Genomic DNA, 24,569 nt, shown 5'->3' with positions numbered 1-24,569 from the left:
CAGTCGACTAGTTATTGCTATATTCGACATTTTTCAAAGCAATGTATTTAACTTGAATTCAAACGATGTCGTTGAAAATACATTTTACTAAAACAACTTGAGATTTCAGGGAAAAAACATAATTCATAGGAATTTATGTAACACAAGTTTCAGGAAACGGTATAAAAAAAGGGTCAATAATACCAAATGCATGTTAAAACCCAAATATCTTACAAATTCAAACTTCGTTTTTTATTAAGTATTGCATCTCGAAAAGGTAACAATAATGTAAAATACATTTTACTTGGCCTAACACAAAAGATTCATCAGAAGAAACCAGAATCCTTAGGAATTTGATGTAACACAAGCTTCAGGAAACGCTTTTAAAAAAGGGTTGGAAATACAAAATGCATCTTAAAACCCATATTTTTACAAAGTGAAACTTTGGTTTATAAAAATCTTACATCTCGAAAAGGTAACCACTGGTGTAACAAAATATATATATTCTTCTGAGCTAAATTATGAATACTAAAAAAATATGCAGGCACTTCAATATCCGGTGTTTGAATTTGATTGAAAAAAAATAAAATAAAAGTGAATATTTTTTTCTCAACAAAATCAAATGTATACAGGAATGTGTGAATATTCCTGTATAGATTATCTAAAAATAGCATAACAAGCAGTCTTATAGAAAAATAGAGTTAACTGTGCTTTGGAACTTGTAATTTATAAATTACAAGTTTTGATTTGAAATGGTGATTTAAGTACAGGGTTAAACGGTCTATATAGATGTTGAGTGTTTTCAATAATGGTAGCAAAAATACACGAATCCAAATATTTCCAAGAAAAATAGTTCGTTATTATAAAATAGAATACAAATAAAACACAAAAGTATAGGATCACAGTTTTCTAAAATTCTAAAGCGCACATGGAAATCTAAAAAAAAAATATAAAAAAATAGTAAAAAATAAAAATTTCGAAATGTTTCAACTTGAATAAAATTCAAAATTCTTTAACAGAAAACTAAAGGTTTACTTTTTCTAACGTTCTATTGCACACAAGGAAATATACAAGCAAACAGATATAAGAGATAGACACGAGTTTAAAAGCATTTATGTCTAAAAAAAACCTGTTAAATTCACTTTAATATAACACAGCAGTCAGAATAAAAAACCTTTAAAGATATACACATAGTTTATTGATGAAAACTATGTGGGCTCTTTTCCCAAAAATACAGCAGCATTTTGTCACACACAAATTGTTAATAAAGAATCTGGTTAATTAATGTGCAAAAAAAATTGGTCTTATTGCCTTTTAGGTTTTCTTAAAATACAATCATTTCCATTCTCACTTGTCTGCTTCTGCATTCGGCCCTCGTCGAAATCTTTCAGGCACGTTTGGTGGGACTTATTAAAGGGACACTACGGCCTGGAATGCACCCAATTGGGCTATAAAACGTGTTTTAAACAAAATGATACTATCGATGGAAAGAGCATTTAAAAGTGGAATATAAACGTCCACACAACCATCCTTTAAAAACTGGGTGTTTGTGTTATTCTTGCGAGAACCATGTGAGAACAAATTTGGGGGTCACAATTTTGTTTCCCAGAAAAATCAAGCTGTTCAATGCTAGTTTTGATTCCAGCCACACAGCGGTCATATTTCTGTGGATGTGCACGAAACAAAATTTTGTATTTTGTTGCTGTGTGTAATTTATGTGGCACACACAACGTGTATCGTTCGTTGAATGAAAACGACGACAGGAATATCCCATCGCGTCTGATGTAAACAACCAGGTTTTTTTCCGTTGTTTCTTGGTAACGGTAAGACAGTAGGATAGTTTCCTTTTAACTAGACCTTCAACATAGTATAAGTAATCAATCCAAAACATGAAGTTTTCGGGGATTTCAGGCCATAATACCCCTTTAACGGCAGTAGTGGTTGACTTTTGATTGATTGCAAAAACGATATATATTCCAACTGATCTTTGTTTTAGACATTACCCAACTTCAGATTGCTACACAAACTTTTGACATTTTCTTTTTCCTTTTATTACCTTTATCATTCCAACCATTAGTATGAGGTGTTGATTCATTTGAAGCATTTCCATTGACCTCTGACCTCGGAGGAGGCAAGCTCATGCTTTGTCTAGTACCCTGCTCGTCCTTTTTACCCCGTTCGGCTTTCTCTAGCAAAAGGTCCAGCATTGCAATGGTACCCGACTGGTTGGTTGCAATGAAGCGGTAGTGGTCCTCGGCAAATTCGACAAATTTGAAGAATTTGACCTGTATTGAAAAGTTAAAAACCTACACATTAAAAAAAAAAGGATTCACTGAGATATCTTTGTCTAAAGTTGCGAGTCTTTTGACAAAATATTAAAGATCTCTCTCACAAATTTGGAACATACAATTAAACAATCTTGTCTGGAAAAAAAATTACTATTTGGAAATAAAATGTTCAGTTTAACAATGGAGCATAGTATACGCTCAACCAAAAAAGAAAGTCCCCCTTTATACTTTTAAACTCAAAAACTACTGGCCACATCTTGCTCAAATTATGACTGATCAGTACAGAAATTCTTTAGCAATCCAGCCATACTCTTTGTTTGGCCCAAAACAGTGATAATGTGTACAAAATTATGCAATTTATGACAAATGGTACTGAAAAATAGTTCCACTTTGGTATACATGCAAGGTGAGTGTGAACCACAACTTGCACGTATACAAAAGTGCAACTGTTTTCGGTATCATTTGTCATAAATTGCATAAATTCGTACACAAATCACTGTTTGGGCCAAACGAAGAGTATGGCTGGATTGCTAAGGAATTTCTGTACTGATTAGTCGTAATTTGAGAGAGAGGTGCTCAGTAGTTTTTGAGTAACACAAAAAAGCATTGGAAGGGGGGCACTTTCTTTTTTGGTTGAGTGTATGTGAGCTGAGGCAAACCCAAACCCAACACGTTTTAGAGTGCTGTTCAAAGCAGAGGATATTGGACACTTTCGAACAGACACACGATTTTGCCTCCAGCGATTGCCCGTGAGCAGAACTCACCTGTGACTGGCAGTCGAAAGAAGCCAGCAAGTCGGCACTCTCCAGACTCCATGCCTTGATGGTGCAGTCTCGTGAGCTACTGAACACATACTTGTTGTTGACCGTCACGCTGACTGACATCACAGCATGGGTGTGCCCAACCAAGTATCTGTTGGCAATTTGGCGGGAAAAAAAAGAAAAGTGTTTATCTACCCCATTTCATTTTTTTTAATTCCTGAAATCCGCAAGAAACATTTGCAAGGGGCTCACTATATTTTCAAATACAATGTCAAGATTGAGAACATTTCATTAACAAGGAGATCCCATCTTTTCTTTTGTGGAAGTGAGAGTGGAAAGAAGAGCTTAAGTCCCCAAAACTGAGACAAATTTTACACAAGATTTGCCACTCTATAAAACCTTTTGAGTTGGAGATCATACTGGATTTTGAAGTAAAAAAAGGAAAAAAATAAATACTTTTCAGGTGAACAGTAGCCCAAGCTGAGACCAATTTTACACGGAATTTGGCCTGCTTATATCGATACATGTGTATGTAGAGCTCAGGGCTTTCATAACGGGGAGTGCGGCCTACTGTTTCGGGTTTGTGACTTGTGATCAGGGGTTCAAATCCAGATGCTGGCCATATTGTGTCCTTGAGCTGGCCACTTCACCCCCACTTGCCTCTCCCCACCCAGGAGTACAAATGGGTAACCGCATTAGTTGGGCAATAATCTGCAATGGACTGGCATCCCATCCAGGGGGATAGAAATATCCCCGATTGTTTCATACCTAGGAACCAGAGATGAGCCCGAACCTGATGAGCCATATTGGCTGGTGACAGACTTTGCTTACTTAAAGCTTTCCTATTGCAGTCTTTAGGATGCTGCCTTTGTGACAATATGATTTTCCTTTTCAGCTGAACCATACCTCTTCTTATTCCCTTGGAAGTCCCATATCAGCAACTGGTCCTGGCCAGTGTGAGCCCCCGAGACAAGGTAACGATTCTCCCGATCAAATGCCAAACAGACGATGGTGTCATTGTACAGACCGGTCAACTCGGCCATTAGACTACCCAGGGAAGTCCTGCCTAACGACCAGACCTTGACGGTGCCCTTATTGGAGCCGGTGGCCAGAAACTTGGAGTTGGGGGAAACTTCCATGGACATGACCTGATATGAGACCACCAAAAAAGGAGTACAAGTATTTGCAGAATGACCTCAATATAGAGTTGTATGTGTTATTGTAACTTTTACAGCAATATTTTCAACAAAGAAAATGACTCAAACTGCAGTAAACCAACTGGATTGACCTGAAATATGCAAATTTAAAAAACTAGAGGGCCCAACGTTTCAGATGCTAGCAGGACCTTTTCAAAGAGTATTTGAGTGCTTCGAATGTAATCATAATCCACCATAATGGTTAAGAGTTTCACAAAAGAAACTGAACATTTTCTTGGAAATGAGTGCAAACTATCAAATAGGCCTATTTCTTGCCTAAAAAGTGTCATATTATTTGCTCCAAACAGCAAGATTTAGAAAACAACTCAATCTGAAGTATGAAGATCCAGCAAAATTCTTATTCTTGAACATGAATAAAAATTATAAAAATATGAATAACAAATACTTGCAGCATGATTAATGTGTATCATTACTACATGTGCATTCCTAGATATAAGCAAGCAAAAAGCACTCACTTATCTAGATTTTGTGGAACAAATGAAAAGAAAGATGACAACAATAATTATATGCAAAGACCAAGTAGAAAAAAAACAATGTCCCAATAGAATTTACGCGTTAAGGCAGAGTCAGAGGGCAAATGTTTCGCTTCTGTGGAATAGGCATGAGTATTCCTTTTGTGCATTCTTTTTAACTAAATTAATATAACAAAGAACACCTGCTGGTGTGACTCCAATGCACAAGGTCTATTTTGCAAACATAAAATACAAAATGTAGGCAATTGTTCATAACTCACCTGTTCATGCATCATAGTTGTCAGGCAGTTTCCCATGACATCATCCCACGCTTTGATCTCGCCGGCCATCTTGGAAGCCGACAAGTACATGGGATTCTCCTCACCAACCACTGATCTCAGAATGGTTGTAGCCTCGGCATGTCCGACCAACCTGAACTTTTCTTCCAGTTGGTTAGCTCCATCACACACCCTGATTGATTTGTCTGAGGGCTCTTTGGAGCACACCAGAACGGTCTGCCTTGCGGCCAGGGCAATCACCGCGATGCTCTTCTTGAACAGAGGCCAGCGCCAGACTTCAGACCCTGTTTCCAACTGAAAAGCTACCACCTCTCCAGTGTCTGTGCCACAGACTACCATCTCCTGTGGTTCCAGGATCTCCATGGCAACCGAGGCACAGCTTACTGATTTGAAGCATCTGGCATCATCCAAGTTCCAGAACTTGGTCTGTTTATCCTTGCTCCCCGACACACCTATTAGAGAGCTGGTACCCTTAAACAGAGCATTGCACAGTACCGATAGCTCATGCCTGTCTCTTTTTGTTACCTAAAAAAGAAAGTAGCATAAATACAAAACCCAGTATGTGAGCCAAAGACTAACAATGAAGATAATAATGGCATGCTCAGGAACAAAAACATCACTATGAAATAAGATGGAGATATTGTCTTTAATAAGAGAATAAATGCGTGCTTGGCCAGTTTTAAACACTCTGTTTAATACCGGTTGGAGTCTGGATGCTGATAGGGTCATTATCAGCATCCAACAGGTCTTAAACATAGTGTTTAATACCGGCCAAGCATATATTTATTCCCATTCATAAATACCTTTTTCGGTCCCAAAAAAAATCAACACTGTTTGGTCCAAAAGTCAAAACAAGTCAAAAATTATAAATTTCCAACAATTTTGTTCAACAAGTTTACTTCATGAAGATCGACGCGCGCGTCAGGTGTACTGCGTGATGTGGTGCGAAACGCAGCTGTTCTGGTGTAGTGTGAATTTATGAAATACAAATGTACAAGTACTGACTCCCTGGTACCGTAGTATTGGGCATGCCTACATGAACATTGTGAACGTTAAACCAATAAAACGGTAACTAAAAGGCACCAGAATTTAAAGGAGTCCAAATTTCAAGGGACACTGGAAAAGTATTTAAGACCAGCCAGCCGGTCTTTATCAACCGTTTAAAACCGGCCACGTGACAGGCTCTCTACAAATAGGAGCGGGTAAACTGTCTTAGGTATTTATGAATGCCAAATAAATCCCTGGTCACTCGCTGTTGTTAAAGTAGGGTTATTTTCCTAATTTGTATTGAGGGTCAAATTGATGTTTAGTTCAATCTCAATTAATACATGAGAGCATAAATCTTTGATGTAAAAGATTTATACATGTAATTGTGATAGTTGCTAAGGTATACTTGCCTCTCCTTTGGTTGGTATCCACATCTTCACAGTCTTATCATTGCAAGCCGACAGCACTCGTGGCCCATCCTCCATGGTCAACACAGTAACATCAGAAATCCAGGAGGAGTGCCCCTTCAATGTGTTGAGGCATCTACCATCATCCAGGGACCAGACTTTCAACGTGTCGTCCTTTGACCCTGTCACTACAAAGGATGGCCTGTCACCGTCTCCTGCAACTCCTTGATGGGTCCAGACACACGTTATCAGCCCATCATGCCCCTTCAGGTCAAGAACCGTTGGATCTCTCTCTGGAACGAGGTGAATGATTCGACTAATGCTGCTGCTGTCTCGCAGCACAAAGGTAGTGTCTGAATGGGGGACAATACTCAGTAGAGGTTCCTTAACGGATACGGTGATCTCCGACTCCAAGGTAATGCTCTCTGCCGAAGAAGGGAGGGTCAGCGGCACAGACCAGATTTTTATCAGACCGTCTGAGCTGCCTGTTACCAGATGGTTAGCTCCTGGGGTAAGAGCAGCACATGCCACCACCTTGCCTTCATCGTACCCAGTCTGACACATAACGCACTCTTGTGATTTCAAAGACCACACTCTAAGTTTCCCATCTCTGCAAACAGAGAGAAGATCTTCTCCAGATGATAGCGTCGTGATGAAGATAGCCTCCGCTGGGTGCTGCATGGATGCTATTTTCTGACCATCAGCGAAGCTCCAGATGCACACCACATTTCCAGGCTCGGCACAAGCAAAAACCCTTGAATCCTTCTCATCAAATGTCAGATTGCTAAAGCTTGTGAGGCCGTCAGTGTCTAACTCCCGCAAACACTCTCCAGTGACCAGGTCAAACAACGCCAGGGAATTCTTGCCAAAGATGACATACCGACTACTTTGGCTGATGCACATGTTCACCTTGCTGTTTTTGACCAAGGGAGATTTGTCGTTCTTTTTCTGCAAGTTATGGACAACCTCCAAAGTCGACATGTTCCAGACATTGAACATCGGGTGGCCCTCTGAATCAAGACAAGCGGATAACATGAGTTCCCCCGACGGAGTGCACATTACTCTTAAGACCAAACTGGGATGGCCTCCAAAGACTGTGCGCAGTGGTCCACCAGGAGGTATCAAGCATGGAGCACTTGGTACAAATACTGGGAGCTTGGTGCTTCTTATCCAATCCTTCGCCTGTTGGATTAGCTTCTCCAGGTTAGGATACTTGCTTCCGTAATCACCAATCCGTCCAATCAACTGTCCAGCCAGGGAGAAAGGATCTACCTTGAGGTTGCTGCTTGCGAGATACATGGTCTCTATTAGAATGATGATCTCCTCAGTTAATGGGCGGAAATCCAACATCAACTCCAGGAAACTGAAGGATACCAATTTGGTTAGGAGCCAGTTGAAGTTACAGAGGACATGAGAGACTAGCTCCTCCAACATTCCTGCTTCAGCAAGGTGATGTGGCAGCTCTATCAGCTTCCTTCTGTTATAGACACCATTGCTGAACTCCAACGGTTGAGGTGCCACCTGTCGATCGGCTTCAGGAAACACCTTACTGCGCTTATGCAAGGTGATAGGTCGCACTTTCCCTACGCTATAAGAACCAAGGAACATTTCAGCGAGCAGCTGGTGACGGGCCGAGATAATTTCTTCTTTAATGAGGTAGCGGTCGTCTGCAGCTTCAATAAATTGGCGATGGTACCAAGCAACGACAGTCTTACCTGTGGATTACACAAATACACAGAGTTATACATACTACAGTGTACATGTATATGTTCTTACTCATGTGAATTACATGTAGACAAGGATGTGTTTGTCTCAAATGAATGCCCACTCCACTCAGAGTAATATCAGTTCAAGGTGGGTTTAAGTTCCCACTTTCAAGAAAGCCTCCTCTATTATGTTCTAAAGAGCACGCATTTCACTTCTCAAAATAATATTCCTACTTTTTGGCAAAAATGAAATCCTATCCTACCCCCTCGCCAGGTTTGATTAGTACAGCATTCAACAGCAATTGAAAACCCAATATTGTTCTCAGACAGTATGTTTGTGCAAGAAGCATTGCCAACGAAGATCAAATTGCTCATAAACCCTCCTAATGCAAGGGCAAAGTCTGAATTGCTAATGACACAGAAACTACCAATAAAGCTGCACCTTATCCTCAAATGCAAAACATTCTTGTTAAGTTTTTAAGGCAGACCTAAGAAAATTATACTCCACTTGAGTTGCTTTATGACAAAACTGTTTAGATACTTTTATTGGCAGCTACAAGCTTATGATACAGCAAATGAGCATATCTACCTCCTGACTGTCGTTCAGACAGAAACTCATTGACATCGTAGTGAATTCTCTTCCAGAGAGAGGGAGGCGTCCGCACGATGTTTTCTGCAGGTGGATCCCAATATTGGTACACATCATTCAGCACCTCATCATCGCATGACAAGACATCCTCAATCTCTGCCTCTGTGATGCCACTCTTGGCTGCCGAGATGTATCCCAGGGCATGGGAGATGACAATCTGGCCGTGCTTGTGCTCCAACTCCTCAAAGAGGTTCGTGATGGCTTCCCGGACGCTGGTGGGCAGCATCCTCTCTGAGGACATCCCGGTGTAGGATTTCCACTGCAGGACGTTTTCAAACAGCAGCTTCAGAAACAGGGGTTGCGGACACTTGGAGAAGGCCTCAGAAACTTTGATGAGCTGCTCTTCCGTCAACTTACGACGCTTCACCTCAAGCCAGCTGTTGAGTATCTCGAGACCCGTCTCCTGGGGAACCGGCTGCATCTCAAGATAGCAACTGTCATCCGCGAGCAGGAGTCGCATCTTCTCCTGGCATCTGTGCTCGTCAAGTGACAGCATGGATGCCACGATCAGAACGTGCGATGGAAAAGACATGGGCAGCCAGTTCACGGCATGGGCATCGTTGGCAGCGGACAGTTGATCAACGCTGTCAAAAATCAGCAACAAAGGCTTCTCTGGAGTAGCCACCGTAGCTACGAGCTTTCTGAAGAGTTTTGTCAGATCTGTGTAATCACCAAGTGTGGTGGAACATGGCTGCTTCAGGTTGTACGCATAGCATATCTGTGGCCATGGCATAAAAAAAATGACACTATTAAAATGTGCAAAAGGACAAGTTATACTTCTTCCAATACAATTTTAAAATTCACTGCAGATTATATCTCTATTTCTCTTTACTCAAAAACGAAATTTGAAGATATTGCAGCTACTTAGCTGGGATCACAACAACACATACCAGAGGTGAAACCAGAGTGCCATTTGCAAGGGTACTACAGGAATGCAACAAATGACACGTATCTCATGCAGTTAAAATTTTGATTTAGTTTTTTTGAAGATATGTGCCCCCTCCAAGACCCCATCTGAATGTGCCAGTGCATCCATCAGCTGGATCAACAGAATTTAAAAACAAAGGATATTCCAATTTAGGAAATTCTCTTTTCAGCGTGTTAGCTTACATGATTTGTATGCGAGCTTTATATGGTTTTCAAAACTTCATAAAAAATATGGATACATACCTGTCTACACACTGACTGTAGCACGGCATGGATTCCCGAACTCTGGCCGGACGTGCCCAGAAATCGCAACACCACGACCACCTCCTGCTTCAGCCAATCACAGGCGTTCTTGGCCAGCATGGCCATGACCGATGTCTTGCCTGATCCTGAGACTCCGTGTACAACCAGCGGTCTGCCTGGCTTCAGGGACAGGAAATCTCGGATGTTGGTCATGAGCTCCTGCCGTCCATGAAACACACTACGTCGAGAAATTCAAGTAAATGTTGTCAATGTTTCTCCAATCTATGGGATATCTACATTGCATGTAAAAAATCTATTACACGGTTCCCACTACTTAAAAACACAAAATTCCCTGATATTTCCCTAAAAAAAATCCAAAATTCCATGAGAAATATTTTCACTTAAATGAGGTTGCTGGGATCGCAAAGTCAAGAGGTGGTTGCAGCAATGCAACTAAGATACTGATCACACACAGACCCAAAAAACACCTTAACCAGTCAGTCAATGCACAAAACCTGTACACAGGACAGGAGATGCACACACTCCAAACTTGTGAAAATCTTTCCCTTCTGGGATTCCCTGAGTTTTCTCAGATTTTTGGTGTTTTTCCCTAATTCCCCGAGTTGTCCCCGACTGGAAAAATGGAAACTAATTTTCAAGGGTTTCTGTGATTTCCAGAGTGGCTGAAAACCTGTATTAAGAAGACCACTAACATAGGGCTGGATGTAGCTTAGTAGGTAGAGCCCAGGTAGGATACTCATGAAGGCACAAGTTCAGATAACCAGCCATTTTTGCTTTATCCTAATATTAGTTTCAAAATCTGTTTAACACGTTAACATAATTCTTATGGATTAACCCCTTAGTAACTCTAGCACCTGAAATTGCCCTGCCTTTTACTCCCTGCAGCGCCTGAAACCATCTGAGCACTCTATGGTTTTATGAATTTAACAGTGAATAAACACAATGTAATACAATGTAGTACACTTGCTAATGGATTACTAACTCATCACATGCCTCACCTGCATTTTCTGTCACAAAACTCAGCATGGTGCAAAAGCTCTTCGTACACATCAGCCACAGCTTGATCTGTGACCTTTGACCTCTGTTCCAGACTCCTGTCAATCATCCCTCTAATGCCATCCCTGAATCTGTTGCAGATGTCGTCTAGGTACTGGGCATGCACAGGGTGGGAGGGGTCGATGCCTGATGGGGTCCAGGGAAGGCTGAATCTGTGGATGGCTTCCTCTCCTAGGATGGATGGCAGGTAGTTGGTCTTGAGATTCTTCAGGGAGGTCTGGGCATTGCTGTCAACTGACCTGTTGGGAACATGAGGAGTTGAGGTTAGATTCTGGATCCAAAAGACAGAAGTGTGAGCAGTCAATACAAATGTACAGGGCACCCAGCATTTTTACTTCCCTGAGCCTTCCCTGATATTTCCCTGAGAAATTTCGAAAATTCCACGAGAAAGTAGTTTCACTTTAACCCTCTTATGCAAACATACATTCTGTGCCAAGTTGTCCTTGCAGTCAAAATCAATCGAGTGACTGTTTTCAACACTTAAGAATTCCCAGCCTACATAAAGCAGGAATGACTGGCTGTGACTGTTTATGTTACTCAAAACAGCTCTGCTTTGACTGTGGGTAATGATAAGCCAGCTGTGCCCACAACTTGCCTACTTTGTCTGTTCATGGTCTGCTGACTGAGTTCGACTAGTCACAGTGCTTGCTTTATGATCTGACTGCTGGTGACTAGCCTGTGTTAAAAGGGGAATCCGATGAAAATTTTGACTGTCTGTGACTGTTTAAATAGCAGGAGGGTTGACAAGGTTGCTGGTAAGTCAAGAGGTAGTTGCAACCCAACCAATTGTTACTGTCTGGAGAGGCTTGTAATATTCACACTGCATAAACACTAAAAAGCCACCATATAGCCAGTCAGTCAATGAACACAACTTGGACACATGGCACAAGAGGCACACAGGACAAACAGGTGAAATCCTTGGAAAGATTTCCATATAAGAAGTTCACTAATTTTCCTCTGTATAGACTAACAAGCCCCCAGATAGCAATTTCATGTCATCAAAGTCAATTTGAGCAGTGAGAAAATACAAGCATTTTCTCAGAAAACACTTAAAATTTTTCAGTCCACTCTCATAGGGTTTGTACACAGGGTGTTGAGTGAACTTCTTATATGGAAATCTTTCCAAATCCTTTCCCTTCTGGGTCACTGTCAAATACCTCAATTTTCCCCAGATCTTTTGGTGTTTTCCCAAAGTCCCTGAGTTTTCAAGGTTTTCCCTGATTTCGAGAGTGGCTGGGAACCCTGTCGATAAGTCAGGTAATAGGAAAAACATTGAAAAGGGAATTCCTCGGACAGTTCATTTGAATAGCTTGCGTCTGGCTGAGTTGCAATTGACTTGTGTTTATGATGACCTGTGACAGCTGCTGACAACTCTGCGAAATTGAATGTCTCTTTTCCAGGCTCAAAAAAAGGTATACATGGGTTCCAAATTTCTCCTTATTTTTGCTTTCTGCTTTTCATGAATTTCAAACTCCCAAGAGAAGTAATTGGAAAATAATTTGCACCTTAAACATCCAGAGTACTATTTCAGCAACAACTTTGACAACTTTTTTAACTCTTGTCAATTTTCATTTGTCTCTGATTTTCTGATACCAACCCATCCTCGTCAATGTCCAGATAACGTCTTGTGGCCTCATCTTCCATCTTGACTCCCAAACCCTCAAGATCACGCAGGAAGAAGAGACAGCTTGCAGATGGGTCTACCACTCCCATTAAACCCTCCCTTACTTCAATTTCAGTCACTGTAAACAGAATAAATTGGGATTGGTAAGGATACAACAATATACAATAATTTTTTTACAAATAAGGAAAACATACGATGTGTGATGAAAGTTACTGCACAGAGGAGAATGGTGTGACCAACACAATACGCACATATGCTTATTCTACAAATGGAAAAAAAAAATACTGCAATAAGTGATTGAAGATTTTGTTGCAGCTATGCAACAGGGACATACTGGACAAACAAGACACTGCTATAAATAAAAAGCACTATTTCCAACGTTCTTTGCAAGAGTTTCTCAATGATGTTTAAGAAGCATTTTTAAACATTTTTTTGCATGATTCATGCTGTCCACATCACCATCAAACTTCCAATTCAAAATTTCTTCTGACTATCCAAAAAAGTCTTGGACAAACCTTGACTTCCTTACCTGATTCAAAATAAACTGCAGATTCTTCCTCTGTGATGAGCCCTTCTTTGACAGCGGCTCTTGCCCCTCTCTGCAAAAGCCTCTGCAGCCTCCCAAAGGTCTTCCACCAATCGTCTCGTTCCTTCTGTTGCAACTCGGGCTGTTCAGCATTGTAGAAGTTTGGAAGGCGCGACGTGATTGGCTGCAGCACATGCACTGGGGGCGTGGCATTGGTGTCCTGGACGTACCAATTGGCTAACAATTGGGACTCGTCAGGTTCCACGCCCAGTGATTGGACAGAGCAAGCCAACTTTTCAAAGTGGGCGGACTCAACCACTGGGGGCAAAGGTCGATAGCCATATTTATTTCCTAGAAAACCCTAGAGAGGAAATAAGTACAAAACTATGTTAAGTCCAAAACTAGAAAAAAACATTATTTGTACTTCTAGGAGCTTTGACATTGTGCCAAAGTACTCTTTCAACAATCTAACATAGAGAGAGAGCTATAAACGAAACGTAAATGTCATTACCCCTCTCCTAGCAACCACCAAAGAGGGTGAGGGAGTGTGCCCAATGCACATGTTCACAAAGCGTGACGTACGTTGGGTTTACTTTGTGCCATCGTGACCACACGCCGTGTCCCACACACTGAAGAGCTTTAACAAGTGGGTCCCACAGTGCCAAGTACTGTTCCTGCCTGCATGGACTCGTCTGTTCCCCTTCCCCATTTTTGGAACATGCCCCCCCCCCCAAAAAAAAAATACATCCCTAAATGTTTACCTCTTTTTGGTTTCCTAAAGTTGGTTCCTTAGTTCTTTGTGTATGGAAATAAGTGTCTTCATTTAACAGAATCAAATCATTTTTACAAAATTGATAATAGACATTAATTGGAGCGCTGCTCTAACAACTGAGCTACCTAGCCCTATGCTGGCAGTTCCCTAGAATATCTTTGTCTTTGTTCACGAGCACTATAGTTAGAAGCCATAAACCTGTAATATGCAATGTAGCCATGGATCACACCCAAAGTCAAAATGCTAGCAGTGTTTGCTGCAAACCTGGGAAATGGCCAACGAGTAGACCCTATCACTCAAAACAGTACACAATGACTGTCAAACCAAAACTTACTAATTGATGACTGCTGTGATGTGCGATATATGGCATTTTTAACAACCGAGGGCACATAAATATGTGCCCTGAGGGGGTTAAAAACGGCACATCCCACACCACAGCAGTTAACAATTGTTTAGTTATATCGTGCCAATAAGTCAAAAAGATAAAGGCTTGTAAGTTACTGTGCAAGAAATAAATTAAATCACTGCGTGTAACCTTTTGAAAACTGCAAGCTTTTCTTCCCGACATGAGACAGAGCGCTTGCAGTTCTCAGTCGCGAGGCGCTCGGGCCGGTCCTACACGCGCGTGCAACGCATAGGTTATTTATATGCAACACATGAGTAAACTACAAGCAACGGTGTGGAGGCTTCACCCTTAACTATTTTTTTCTTCACAAGCAAGCCAGACTAGTGAACCAGACTCTTAACTAGCCCGCAGTTGTTTTTTTTTCAATAGTCCGCAATAGAATTGTTTGTTTTTCTTTGCTATTTTTTTTTTTTTTTTTTCTCTATTAATTTGTACGCCAGCGATTACGGTACAATAATCGGCGGCGCAACGGCATGAAAAAAGCCGACTGCCAGATTATTTTCAAATTATAAAAAAAAGGTGGAAATCCGCGGCTATGCGGAGAAGTTTCATACCTTATCTCAATAATTTTGACATGCCAGGCGGGCTACTAGAGAATGGTTTTGACTAGCTCACCGCTGTTTTGACTCGCATTTGGCTAGCGGGCTACCGCTTACGTCGAACCCTGGTGTATATGAGGTAATTTATATGCAACGCAGTATATATCATGTAACCATTATTTTTATAGACTGGGCACTTGGCCGTTCTTGACCAATGAACATTTCAGTATCCAAGACACGATAACAAATCAATTTCCCATCTCTTGAGGATGCCATTCGAGCTAATCAGCTCACTATACACAAAGAAAAACAATACAATTTTAGGCCCAAAACCTTTGGACCCATGACAACACAGGGCCTATTCCACCTACCACAAAGTGTGGTCCCATCGACAGCCGTTTACAGGTCTCAATCTCTTTGATGCAGAGGGCAGAGGTTAGATGATCAGCGGTGGCATTGTCCCGCACGCCCCATCTCATATCAACCACCTCGAAATCCAGTCCTTTCCCCTGACAGTATTTTTGCAACTCGGGGAAGACGTCCTTCAAAAGCCGGTTCCTCTCGTGGATTGTGTCTGTGTGGTAAAAAAAACATGAAGAAAGACTTGTAATGTAAATAAACTATTATGGTTTTTGTACCTGTGTTACACTGGAATGAACTTACGGCAATGGTTATAACGTGACTTGAATTTAGTCACATCTTTTATCTTTTTGACTTAAAGGTAATATACAACATCTGCTTTTGTCGTAATTTTCAGAAAATATGGATTTGGGGTGAGTATTTTATAGCAAATATCCACTTCTGCACTGACCTGTTTAAAATTTTGTGTTCAACTGTTCACACATGTAGATGCTTGAGAATTTTTTTTTACTCTTGTAGTCTGCTTCCCTGATCCCACTTTGGATGAAACAGAGCATTTATAGACATCACGGAATTGTCAGGTCAGGGAACCAGACCAGCTGGCTTGCAACCGTTCACTATACGTATTTATTGCAAACAAAATGTGGACTAAATAAATTTGGTAAACTGGGGTATTTAAAAAAAGTCAGGTTTTTTTCCCAACAATGGTCAGCCGACCAGCGCTGGAAACTGATTTGAAAATTCCAATTTCTTGAAAATGACAGCACACCAGGTGCCATGATTTCGCAGGATGCTTGAGACTATTATTCACTTACAGTAAAGTTAGGTATTTCATAAAATTGTTGTAGTTTTGTTGTTTGATGTTTGCAAATATTGTATATTACCGGTACCTTTAATGATGGGAAATACACGTGTCACCTACTGTGATGTGGGACATGACTTTTTACATCCTCAAGGGCACAATGTACCCTCAGCTTCGTGCATTCCTCGGTTGTTATAATTTTGCCCACATCACCACATTAATGATTATTAAAAGTAGAAAAAAAGAAAGAAAAAAAAACATTTAGCAATGCTGAAGTATTCATTAAAGTACTGACATTGTGTCCCCAAACAATGGAACCGCCTATTTATTCCTACACTTATTCATTTTTTTTTTTTCATTTCTTGTCCATTAGCACTTAAGTTTTTCCGAAATTATAATGATATGATATGTGAAGAATTAGTATATCGACACTCAGTGGCAAAATCCTATCCCTCATTGCAGATTCTGCAGTAACAGGTAACTAATAATCTTGCTTGATCTGTGTGCAATGTCCTTGCACCGTATCCTATACACAGAAAATATCAACAAATCAATCGCTGCCATGGAAACCCAGCCACAGCCAAGCTAGCACGACAAGGTGAGTCTGGGAGCAATTATGACCGTCACAGTTGCAAAATAAATTCTGACTATTCACTGTGCAGTATGGAGAATATTTAGTACTTCAAGTCTTCAAGCATTGCATCTCAGTAACACGCAAATAACTACAAACCTGTGAATGTGGAGCTGAGGAACACACGGACTACGTTCGAGTCCTGCGATGGGAGTTTTGTCGTCTTCCCTTGGACGAGCCACTCAAATCCTTCTGGATAGTTGGAGTCTGCCATGGCTGGTCAAATCCAATCGCAGTTGAATGTCGTTAGCATCTCATTCTGTCCAAAAGAAATTTAAAGAAAATATAATTATGAACAAAGAAAGGACCAATCAAGCTATGTTCCTGAAATTGAATAAGTACCTGTAGTTTACCAAGTACATTCTACATAAAACATCGATCTCAGCTCCGTGGGGTAGCCTATATTGTTGGTGTACCGTAACGTGGCGCGGCCCCTAACGTGGCGCACTTTGGTTTTTCGCCTCTAGTGCCTTGTTAGAGCAAAATTGTTACCTCAAATTTCACAAAAAGTAAAATTTCATCAAGCTCTAAACATTCTCGTTCATAAATGAAGGGAAAATTCACACTGTATTGTAGCTTTCAACTTGAAGTTAGGATTTTGAAGACTTATTAATCAGACTGGAAAAGCAACAGATTTGCATCTCAAAAACAGATGACAGGCAAAATTATTCTTGTTACAATCAAAACCTGTACATTCCATCCACCAACTTGCCCATAAAAATACATATGAAATAACTGTTTTGCAACAGCAGGATGTAAGAATGAGTCTCCAATTATGACAAGCTAGACAGCTACAGGTCTTGCATGGCACTGTATGTGAGAAACAAAGCTGAGCCATTGCCAAATGTGTTTCCATGTTAAATCAAAACGGGAAATTGGTGGTGACTAAGAACTGCGAATCAGTTGCGATGCCACGTCACACGGTTCCTCGCTCACCCAATGGAGTTTAAAGTACAGCCGATCAGCATGGCTGGGCTATGCATGAAGCACTGGATGTTGACAGAGATAGAATTTGGATTTGTTTTTATTCATCTTTTACTTTACAGGGGATGGCAGATTTTTTGAGGAAAGACAAATAGTTGCATCATGAGTTCTTATTAAACCTGTCATGCCTGAGTATTAAAAACACTTGGCTATAGTAGTTGCAGAATCCGTAACATGTTTTTCAAGTTACAGTTGGAACACTGCAAAATACACTGTGAATCCATATGAGTTTTAAGTTCTTTGATTGATTAAGACGTTTTGGTAGTCTGATTTCCTGACATTAATACACACTTGTTTATCGTTTAACACTGACCCAACCTCGTTTCCGTGGGTACGATCTTGCTACGCCATGTTAGTTCTCATCATGCATCACACGATCTTAACCCCTGGAATTGTGTAATTTACATGTCCCAATATTTGGGGCATTGAAATTAGAACTGCAGTTGATGTATTTAATGCGTGCAACGCAATACTTAAAATATTGAAATTTTTATTTTGTAGAATCAATCCTTTCAAACATGAAATTTCAAGGTCGCGTTATTTAGCATAATTTAATGTACGTACCTCGGCCGTCCCTTTACAACACCAGATACAGCTTTGTTTGGACGAAAAACGAGGCTTCCAGGATCCGTATCGTACAGGCATCGCGCAGTCTTGAAAAAAATGTTCACATGTGACGTGCCATTCAGGAACGCCAGAGTGCATTACATGCAGGGCGTGTAGTTTTCGAATGCGTAGTACGTACTAAATAGCCGGTAAGTGTCGTTTACATATTCTTCACGGCCAGGGGTTAGTGAAGGAACGTACATGCGCCCCGGGAGTCGAGGCTGATAAAAATGTGTGTATGATGATCAGTTGGGGGGGGGGCAACATTTGTGGGCCTGCCCCCCCCCCCAAGAAAATCAAACAAAAGCGAAAACAAGGAAAGACAGAAAGACTCAAGTTACTCACTTGCCTGCTCCCCCCCCCCCCCCCCTCCAAAAAAATTAATGTTTGAGTCTGGCACCACCACTGATTACCGTCAGGAAAGCCTGACTACTGCTAATGACCCAGGCTCGATCTCAGTGATTTTTTTTTAATTTAAATGCTCTTACTTTTATCTCATTAAATAAAATCCTACTTTTTAGTAAAGTTGTTGCTGTATCTTCTTCATGATTCGTGGCTCATGAGGGTTTTTAAAGGGAAGTACATGTGAAGTCCCAAACCATTGGGTTGACATCTAACCAAGGGTGGATCCAGAACACAATTTTTTTTGGGGGGGGGCAAATATATTTTTGGTCACCCAAAAGTGGGTCCAAAGAATTCCGGCGTGGGATTTGGGGCCCGCTTAAGGGCCCCAAGTTTTGGGGGGGATTTTAGATGCTCTGTGGTGCGATCTGAGGCAATTTCTGACCACTTTAACCATTTTTTTTTAGGAACAGATGGTGGTGTACGTAGTGCCTGCCTTATTGCGACGTCACTTAAAAAAAAAAAAATTGGGTTTGTTTCTTTTTGGCGGAGGGGGGGGGGGGCATGTTGCCCCCTTCCCCCCCCCCCCCCCCCGGATCCTCCATTGCATGTAACGCACGTGTGCATAATGTTCGACCTTTAGCTACAGTGATTAGAAAGAAACAAATTACTAACTTAAAAAAAAAGTTATGGCATCCGGATTAACCAACAGGTCTCTTCTGCATAGTTTGAGTAAAACTACGACTCTACAAATCGCCTTTTCTAACATTTGGTCTACTAGTATTAGTAAAAAGTACTAGGCCTATTGCTAAATCACGACTACTTGTAAGTTGTAGAGTCCTACATGTAGCTACTTGAACTATCCTGCAAAATGAGCATTTTGTATATTTGACCGGCACTGAAAATGTGCAGGGAGTGTCTTTTGGGACTTACAATTTTAATTTGACGAATTTTCGTCTGGTTCCATGATTACATTTTCGTTGTGACTTTGTATGAGTTCACGAGATGGGAATCAGACCTACGCTAATGTGATTTTGGACTTTATTTAAAAATACACCAGAGCCAAAAATCAGAAAACGAAGATGACATTCTGCATATTAAATGTAGGATTTGATTTAAAACGTAAAAGAAGTCTTAGTCTTAAAAACTCTTATTGTTTTGGGGATATTGAAAAAAGAAAATCAAAATGAGTGTCACCGCGCATCAACGTAATCTCTGGCGCACTATTCACTGCACTAGGCCACGCATTCGCTTGTTTTGTTATGTTGGGATGGGAATTTGATATGTTATATGGTGTACTGTAGGCCTACTTGTATTTTGTGAGTTGTATGTGCACATGTCATGAGGGTGCTGTTCGATTTTGCCAGCTTAAGAAAGAAAATATGCAGGACTTTGTTTTGTCATTTAAATGTACTATTGGACAACAAGGTACATTAATACAATAATCACTCTAAAACATGTACAATCATCATAATCATAAGCATGATGAACAGCTTGCACTACACAAGCTAATGTGATGTAACAGGAAACCATGGAATTCCTGAATGAATGATGAAGAAACCCATCAATCATGTCAATGGTCATACACGCGGGGCAGTAGGCCCCAGACTGGGACCGTGAGTGCATAAAAACGTGCAAAATTACTACTGACGTTTTTTTACTCACCATTATTAGGCTAATTAATGCCCACACAACACATACATCAAAATGCTACAGTTGCAAGCATGTCACCTGCAAAATTTGAGACCTTAAATCCAATTTTAAGGCAAGGTTTTGGCAGTTCAAAAACCACCCACGTCAATCTCCATGCTCTGGAAATGGTTGTGTGATTCCCAATGTATTCTGGGTAGGTGTAGGAAGAGCCTTGCAGCTTACTTGTTTTTTAATCAATGGCCAAATGAACATAGCGCCCTCTGCTAAAAAATGAAACATTTTACATTCACTCAGATCAACAAGAGGGCGCTGTTTTATCTACACGATGAAAATGTTATAGCTGAGGAGTCTTTTTGCACAATGCATTGCAGTACACATCAATGTGATGTCTCACGTATGGATTTCGATAACTCTCTGCAAAATTAGAATTAAAAGCTGAAATTTTGGTGATGCAATGCTCACAACAGCAACTTTGTTAGGCAGAAGTTTCGGGGATTATTGAAGAAACTGTAGTGAGTAAGAAGCTTGCAAATTTGATTCACACTGGTTTTATCATGCAGCACAAAGTTTTGCACGATATGGATACCTTAAGTTTTGGGACTCTCATACACAGTATTGAGAGTCCCAAATTTTCGGACTAAGTAGGCCCCTACAGAGTTCAATTCACTCCAAATTACTGCAGATCTCACAAATAAGCAAAAGTATCAATACCTGATTATGGAATTTCAAATCATCGTGATCGCCAGAGCATGGAGCTAGAGACTGACGAAACCACATTCACTTTCTTCATCGGCGTGCGCGTGTTTACCACTAGCAGCCATGGCATCGAATGGAAGCTACTCAATATTTACGTTATTACGCCCTCTATTGTCAGACCAGCTGAGCTTATAGCCCAGGTCATGAGCCATAGATCGTGATTCATTTTACTCAAGAAAAATCGACCCCGTGAGTTGTCACCACCACCACGTGTGACGTGAGAGGGTGGGGGGTGGGGGGGGGGGGTCTGGATGACGACACGTGAAAAATGATAACCAATCGGGGTCGGCCTCTCTTTTGACGTCACGACCATCACAGACCGACAGGTTAAATTTAAGAAATCACACACCTGAAGAAAAGTGCAGCAGATCCGATGGCCGATACCCATTTGGCGCATGCCAAAGTGAGGGTAGGAGATTCATCTAGCCCCATATGTCACCACCATCATTTTGTTAGGGCGTGCGTGCGTGCGAGAGGTGAGCAGGATGAAGGACGAAACGTAAACTATTACAGCCAATCAGGGCCGGCCTCACTTTTGACGTCACGACCATGACCGACCAACAGGTTTGGATAGACATGATGGCTCAGTCGCGGTCGACTGCCGAGTGCCAACCGAGGGGTTGTCACCATCGACATTTTCCCCCATTGACTTGTGAGAGGGTGAGAGGTGCAGTGCAACCACACGTGAGCTACGAAAGCCAATCGGGACATATGGCCTCTCTCTTTTGACATACATGACCATGACCGACCGACACTGGTTTATAGATATTAAAAATCACACGTCAACAAAATGAGAGCCGATGGCCCAGTCGGTCGAACCCCGAGTGCCAATTCTGGTAGTGGTGGGTTCGAGCCCTGAGTTGTCAGCACTCACACACATTCTTGATTTGGAGAGGGTAAGAGGTTGGACGGTTGACACGTGAAGTACGACAGCCAATCGGGACAGGCCTCAGGCTTTTGACGTCATGACCATCACGTACAGACCGACAGGTATATAGATGTTTAGAAATCACCCCTGAACTGATCGAGAGCCCTAGCCCAGTCGGTAGACTCCTAAGTGCCAAACTTGAGGTGGCGGGTCCGAGCCCCGAGTTCTCACCACTGACTCTTGTCTCAATAGGGCTGTCTAGACGACGAAACATCCGTGAGCTACGACAGCAAATCGGGATCCTACGTCGAAGGGCAAGGTCTTCATCTTCACCAGTGGCGAGACATTTCTTCAGCATCTTTTTTTTCAGACTTGACTGCTGACTCGGCCTTTCCATTCGCCTTGCTGATGTGCGAGGAGACTGTGCTGTTCTTAATTTTCCCAATTCGCATAAAGTCATTCCACTCTTGCGACGAGAACGGTGGCTCTTTGTCACTGACAATGATGTATGCCATATCTGCCAAAGTGATGTTTCAGCTTGCTTATGACTGACTTTCCAGTTGTGCTGTGCGCGCAAACGATCCATTTCCCACAAGTTGGACTTATACCACACATGTGGAAAAGACCGATGCCAGGCTGTCCCACAATCTTTTGGGAATGTCATGGGACATTAGCGGACGTGGGGCTTGGGGCACCTCATATTCTCTGCATGTCTCGCAGCACTCGATCCACTGTCTGATTCATTATTTATGCCAGGCCAGAAGACATAATCGTTCTCGTCTCAGAGTGCCTTCCACACCATTATGTCCCAGGTGCAAATCTTGCTTGATGACTTGTCTCTTCGACTTTGGAATGACAAGTCGTTCACTTCGATACACTATAGGCCCTCATGGACGCAGAGTTCGTCACGGACGTACGGAGAATGTATACGGTGTGATCTGTACAGGTGAGGTTTTAGTGTTCTGTGGCCATCCCTCCTGAATGCAACGCTCCAGGAGAACTTAGTGTGCGCTTGTCATCTGTTTGATTTCATGTATTCGCTTTTCGATCAGGAAGGGTCAGGAACTGGATGGCGTTTACAGTTTCAAACTCCTTCTGGCTAGGCTCATATTGAGGAAAGGAGCGACTAAGAAGGTCGGCAATGAGGTTTGTTTGCCCTGCAGATACTTCACCTCAACATTATAGGCCAATGATCATAACTGCATTTCTTGAATTCGTCTAGGCGCCTTGTCTAGTGGCTTTTTCTCGCTACTCCCTAGTGTCCTATAGTCGGAGTACACAGGTCTCTTGGTGCCACTTTTCAAGCGCAAAGACCACTGCACACATTCCCTTTTCAGCGACCGCATATACCTGGTCTCAGGGTCACGCAAGATACAGCTGTGTGGCAAGTGGTTTGTCATCTTGAAGTAGAACCGCACAGATGTATCTGTCACTGGCATCAGTGTGTATGGCAGGTTCCTCTTCAAAGTCGAAGTAGGTCAGGACAGGAGCTTCAGTGAGTAGATGCTTCAACTTGTTGTTGGCCTGGTCATGGCAGGCGCTCCATGACCACTCGACATCTTTACGGGTGAGTGCATTCAATGGATCCATCACCCAGGGAGGCATTTTGAGAGGTAGTTCAACATGCCTCTCAGCCTGTCGATGTCATCTTTGCACGTTGGTGGCTTCATGTTGAGCACAGCCTCCATCTTCGATGGATCAACTTTTGGGCCATGATGTGACCCAAGAGTCGCACGCCCTCACAGCAAAGCGCGATTTCTCCTTGTTGGGATTGACCCCATCTCCTTGCATCTTTGGAGCAGTTTGCAAACACGAAGATTGTGTTGGTCGACACGTACATATGCTTCTGCCACAAAATGGACACCTTCAAAGCCATCCAGGGCTTGAATCAATTCTAAAAGATTTCATTGCTGATCATCTTCATGACAAAAGGCCAAACGTTTCCAGCAATATCTGCTCCAGGGTGCGGCAAAGGTAGTCAGCTTACTGGACTCGTCAGCAAGCTGACAGTATCACGGGTAGACGTCTTGAGGTATTTATACAGGGGACCAGGATCGATGCAGATTCTGACAGAGCCAGATTTCTTCTTAGCCGAAGACATTTGGCTTACCCAGTCATTTGGCTCGTCTACTTCTACCAACACATTTCGGTGGGTCAGGTTTTCCAGCTCGGCCTTGGCAGCAGGCTTGAGTGCTTCTGGAACTGTGCAAGCACGTCGTGTGACAGGTTCAGCGTCAGAGCTGACGGTGGTCAGATGTATACCTTGGCCAGGCAGAGTGACTGTGATGGATGCATTAACATCAGGACTTGTGAGAACTTGTCATAGTTGGTGATCCATCTTTTCAGCAGCCCTCCGACATATGCGAAGTTTACTGTGCTTCGCCCAATTTGTTCCACATCATGAGCTCAAATGTCTCTGACCTAATCTCTGTGGCATATTTCTTGGGAATCAGATTAACAGTTGCGCAACAGTCCACCTGGTGTTCCACAGATTTGCCCTTACTTTCTATACTGCAGTGTATTGGCTTGTCGTCTGTGACTGAGTTATGTCAGTGGTGACACAGCTCACATTCTCAGCTGATGAAGTGAAGCCTTTATGTTTCAAGCGCCGGTAGATCACAAATAACGGCATAAATTGGACACAACTCTCTGGAAGCAGCCATGGTGTCTTGAGAACAAGTTACTTGAATAGCGCCCTCAGTGGGCTG

At 42.0% G+C, this 24,569-nt stretch overlaps 1 protein-coding gene across 3 annotated transcripts; it reads right to left on the bottom strand.

The window, feature by feature from the left end:
* Positions 1–1,785: 1,785 nt before the first annotated feature.
* LOC119742911 (NACHT domain- and WD repeat-containing protein 1-like) lies at positions 1,786–24,224 on the bottom strand. Of its 3 annotated transcripts, none has more exons than XM_038219167.1 (13): positions 20,949–21,176; positions 16,752–16,911; positions 15,231–15,433; positions 13,146–13,503; positions 12,590–12,734; positions 10,935–11,231; positions 9,916–10,153; positions 8,686–9,463; positions 6,394–8,105; positions 4,979–5,521; positions 3,935–4,176; positions 3,032–3,179; positions 1,786–2,264 (listed from the first exon to the last, which is right to left on the bottom strand). In XM_038219167.1, exons 2-13 carry the CDS (start codon positions 16,864–16,866, stop codon positions 1,989–1,991), a joined length of 5,055 nt encoding a protein of 1,684 aa, XP_038075095.1. In that variant the 5' UTR covers positions 16,867–16,911; positions 20,949–21,176; the 3' UTR covers positions 1,786–1,988. The 3 variants fall into 3 exon arrangements, with proteins under 3 accessions (XP_038075095.1, XP_038075093.1, XP_038075094.1); XM_038219165.1 differs by lacking the exon at positions 20,949–21,176 and adding an exon at positions 23,972–24,224 and having other exon boundaries at positions 1,989–2,264; XM_038219166.1 differs by lacking the exon at positions 20,949–21,176 and adding an exon at positions 20,250–20,287 and having other exon boundaries at positions 1,989–2,264.
* Positions 24,225–24,569: the final 345 nt, after the last annotated feature.

The sequence above is a fragment of the Patiria miniata genome, unplaced genomic scaffold (assembly GCF_015706575.1).
Source record: "Patiria miniata isolate m_02_andy unplaced genomic scaffold, ASM1570657v1 HiC_scaffold_6, whole genome shotgun sequence".
Taxonomy (NCBI): domain Eukaryota; kingdom Metazoa; phylum Echinodermata; class Asteroidea; order Valvatida; family Asterinidae; genus Patiria; species Patiria miniata.
The sequence above is the reverse complement of the archived record's forward strand: the minus strand, read 5'-3'. Positions and strand labels throughout refer to the sequence as shown.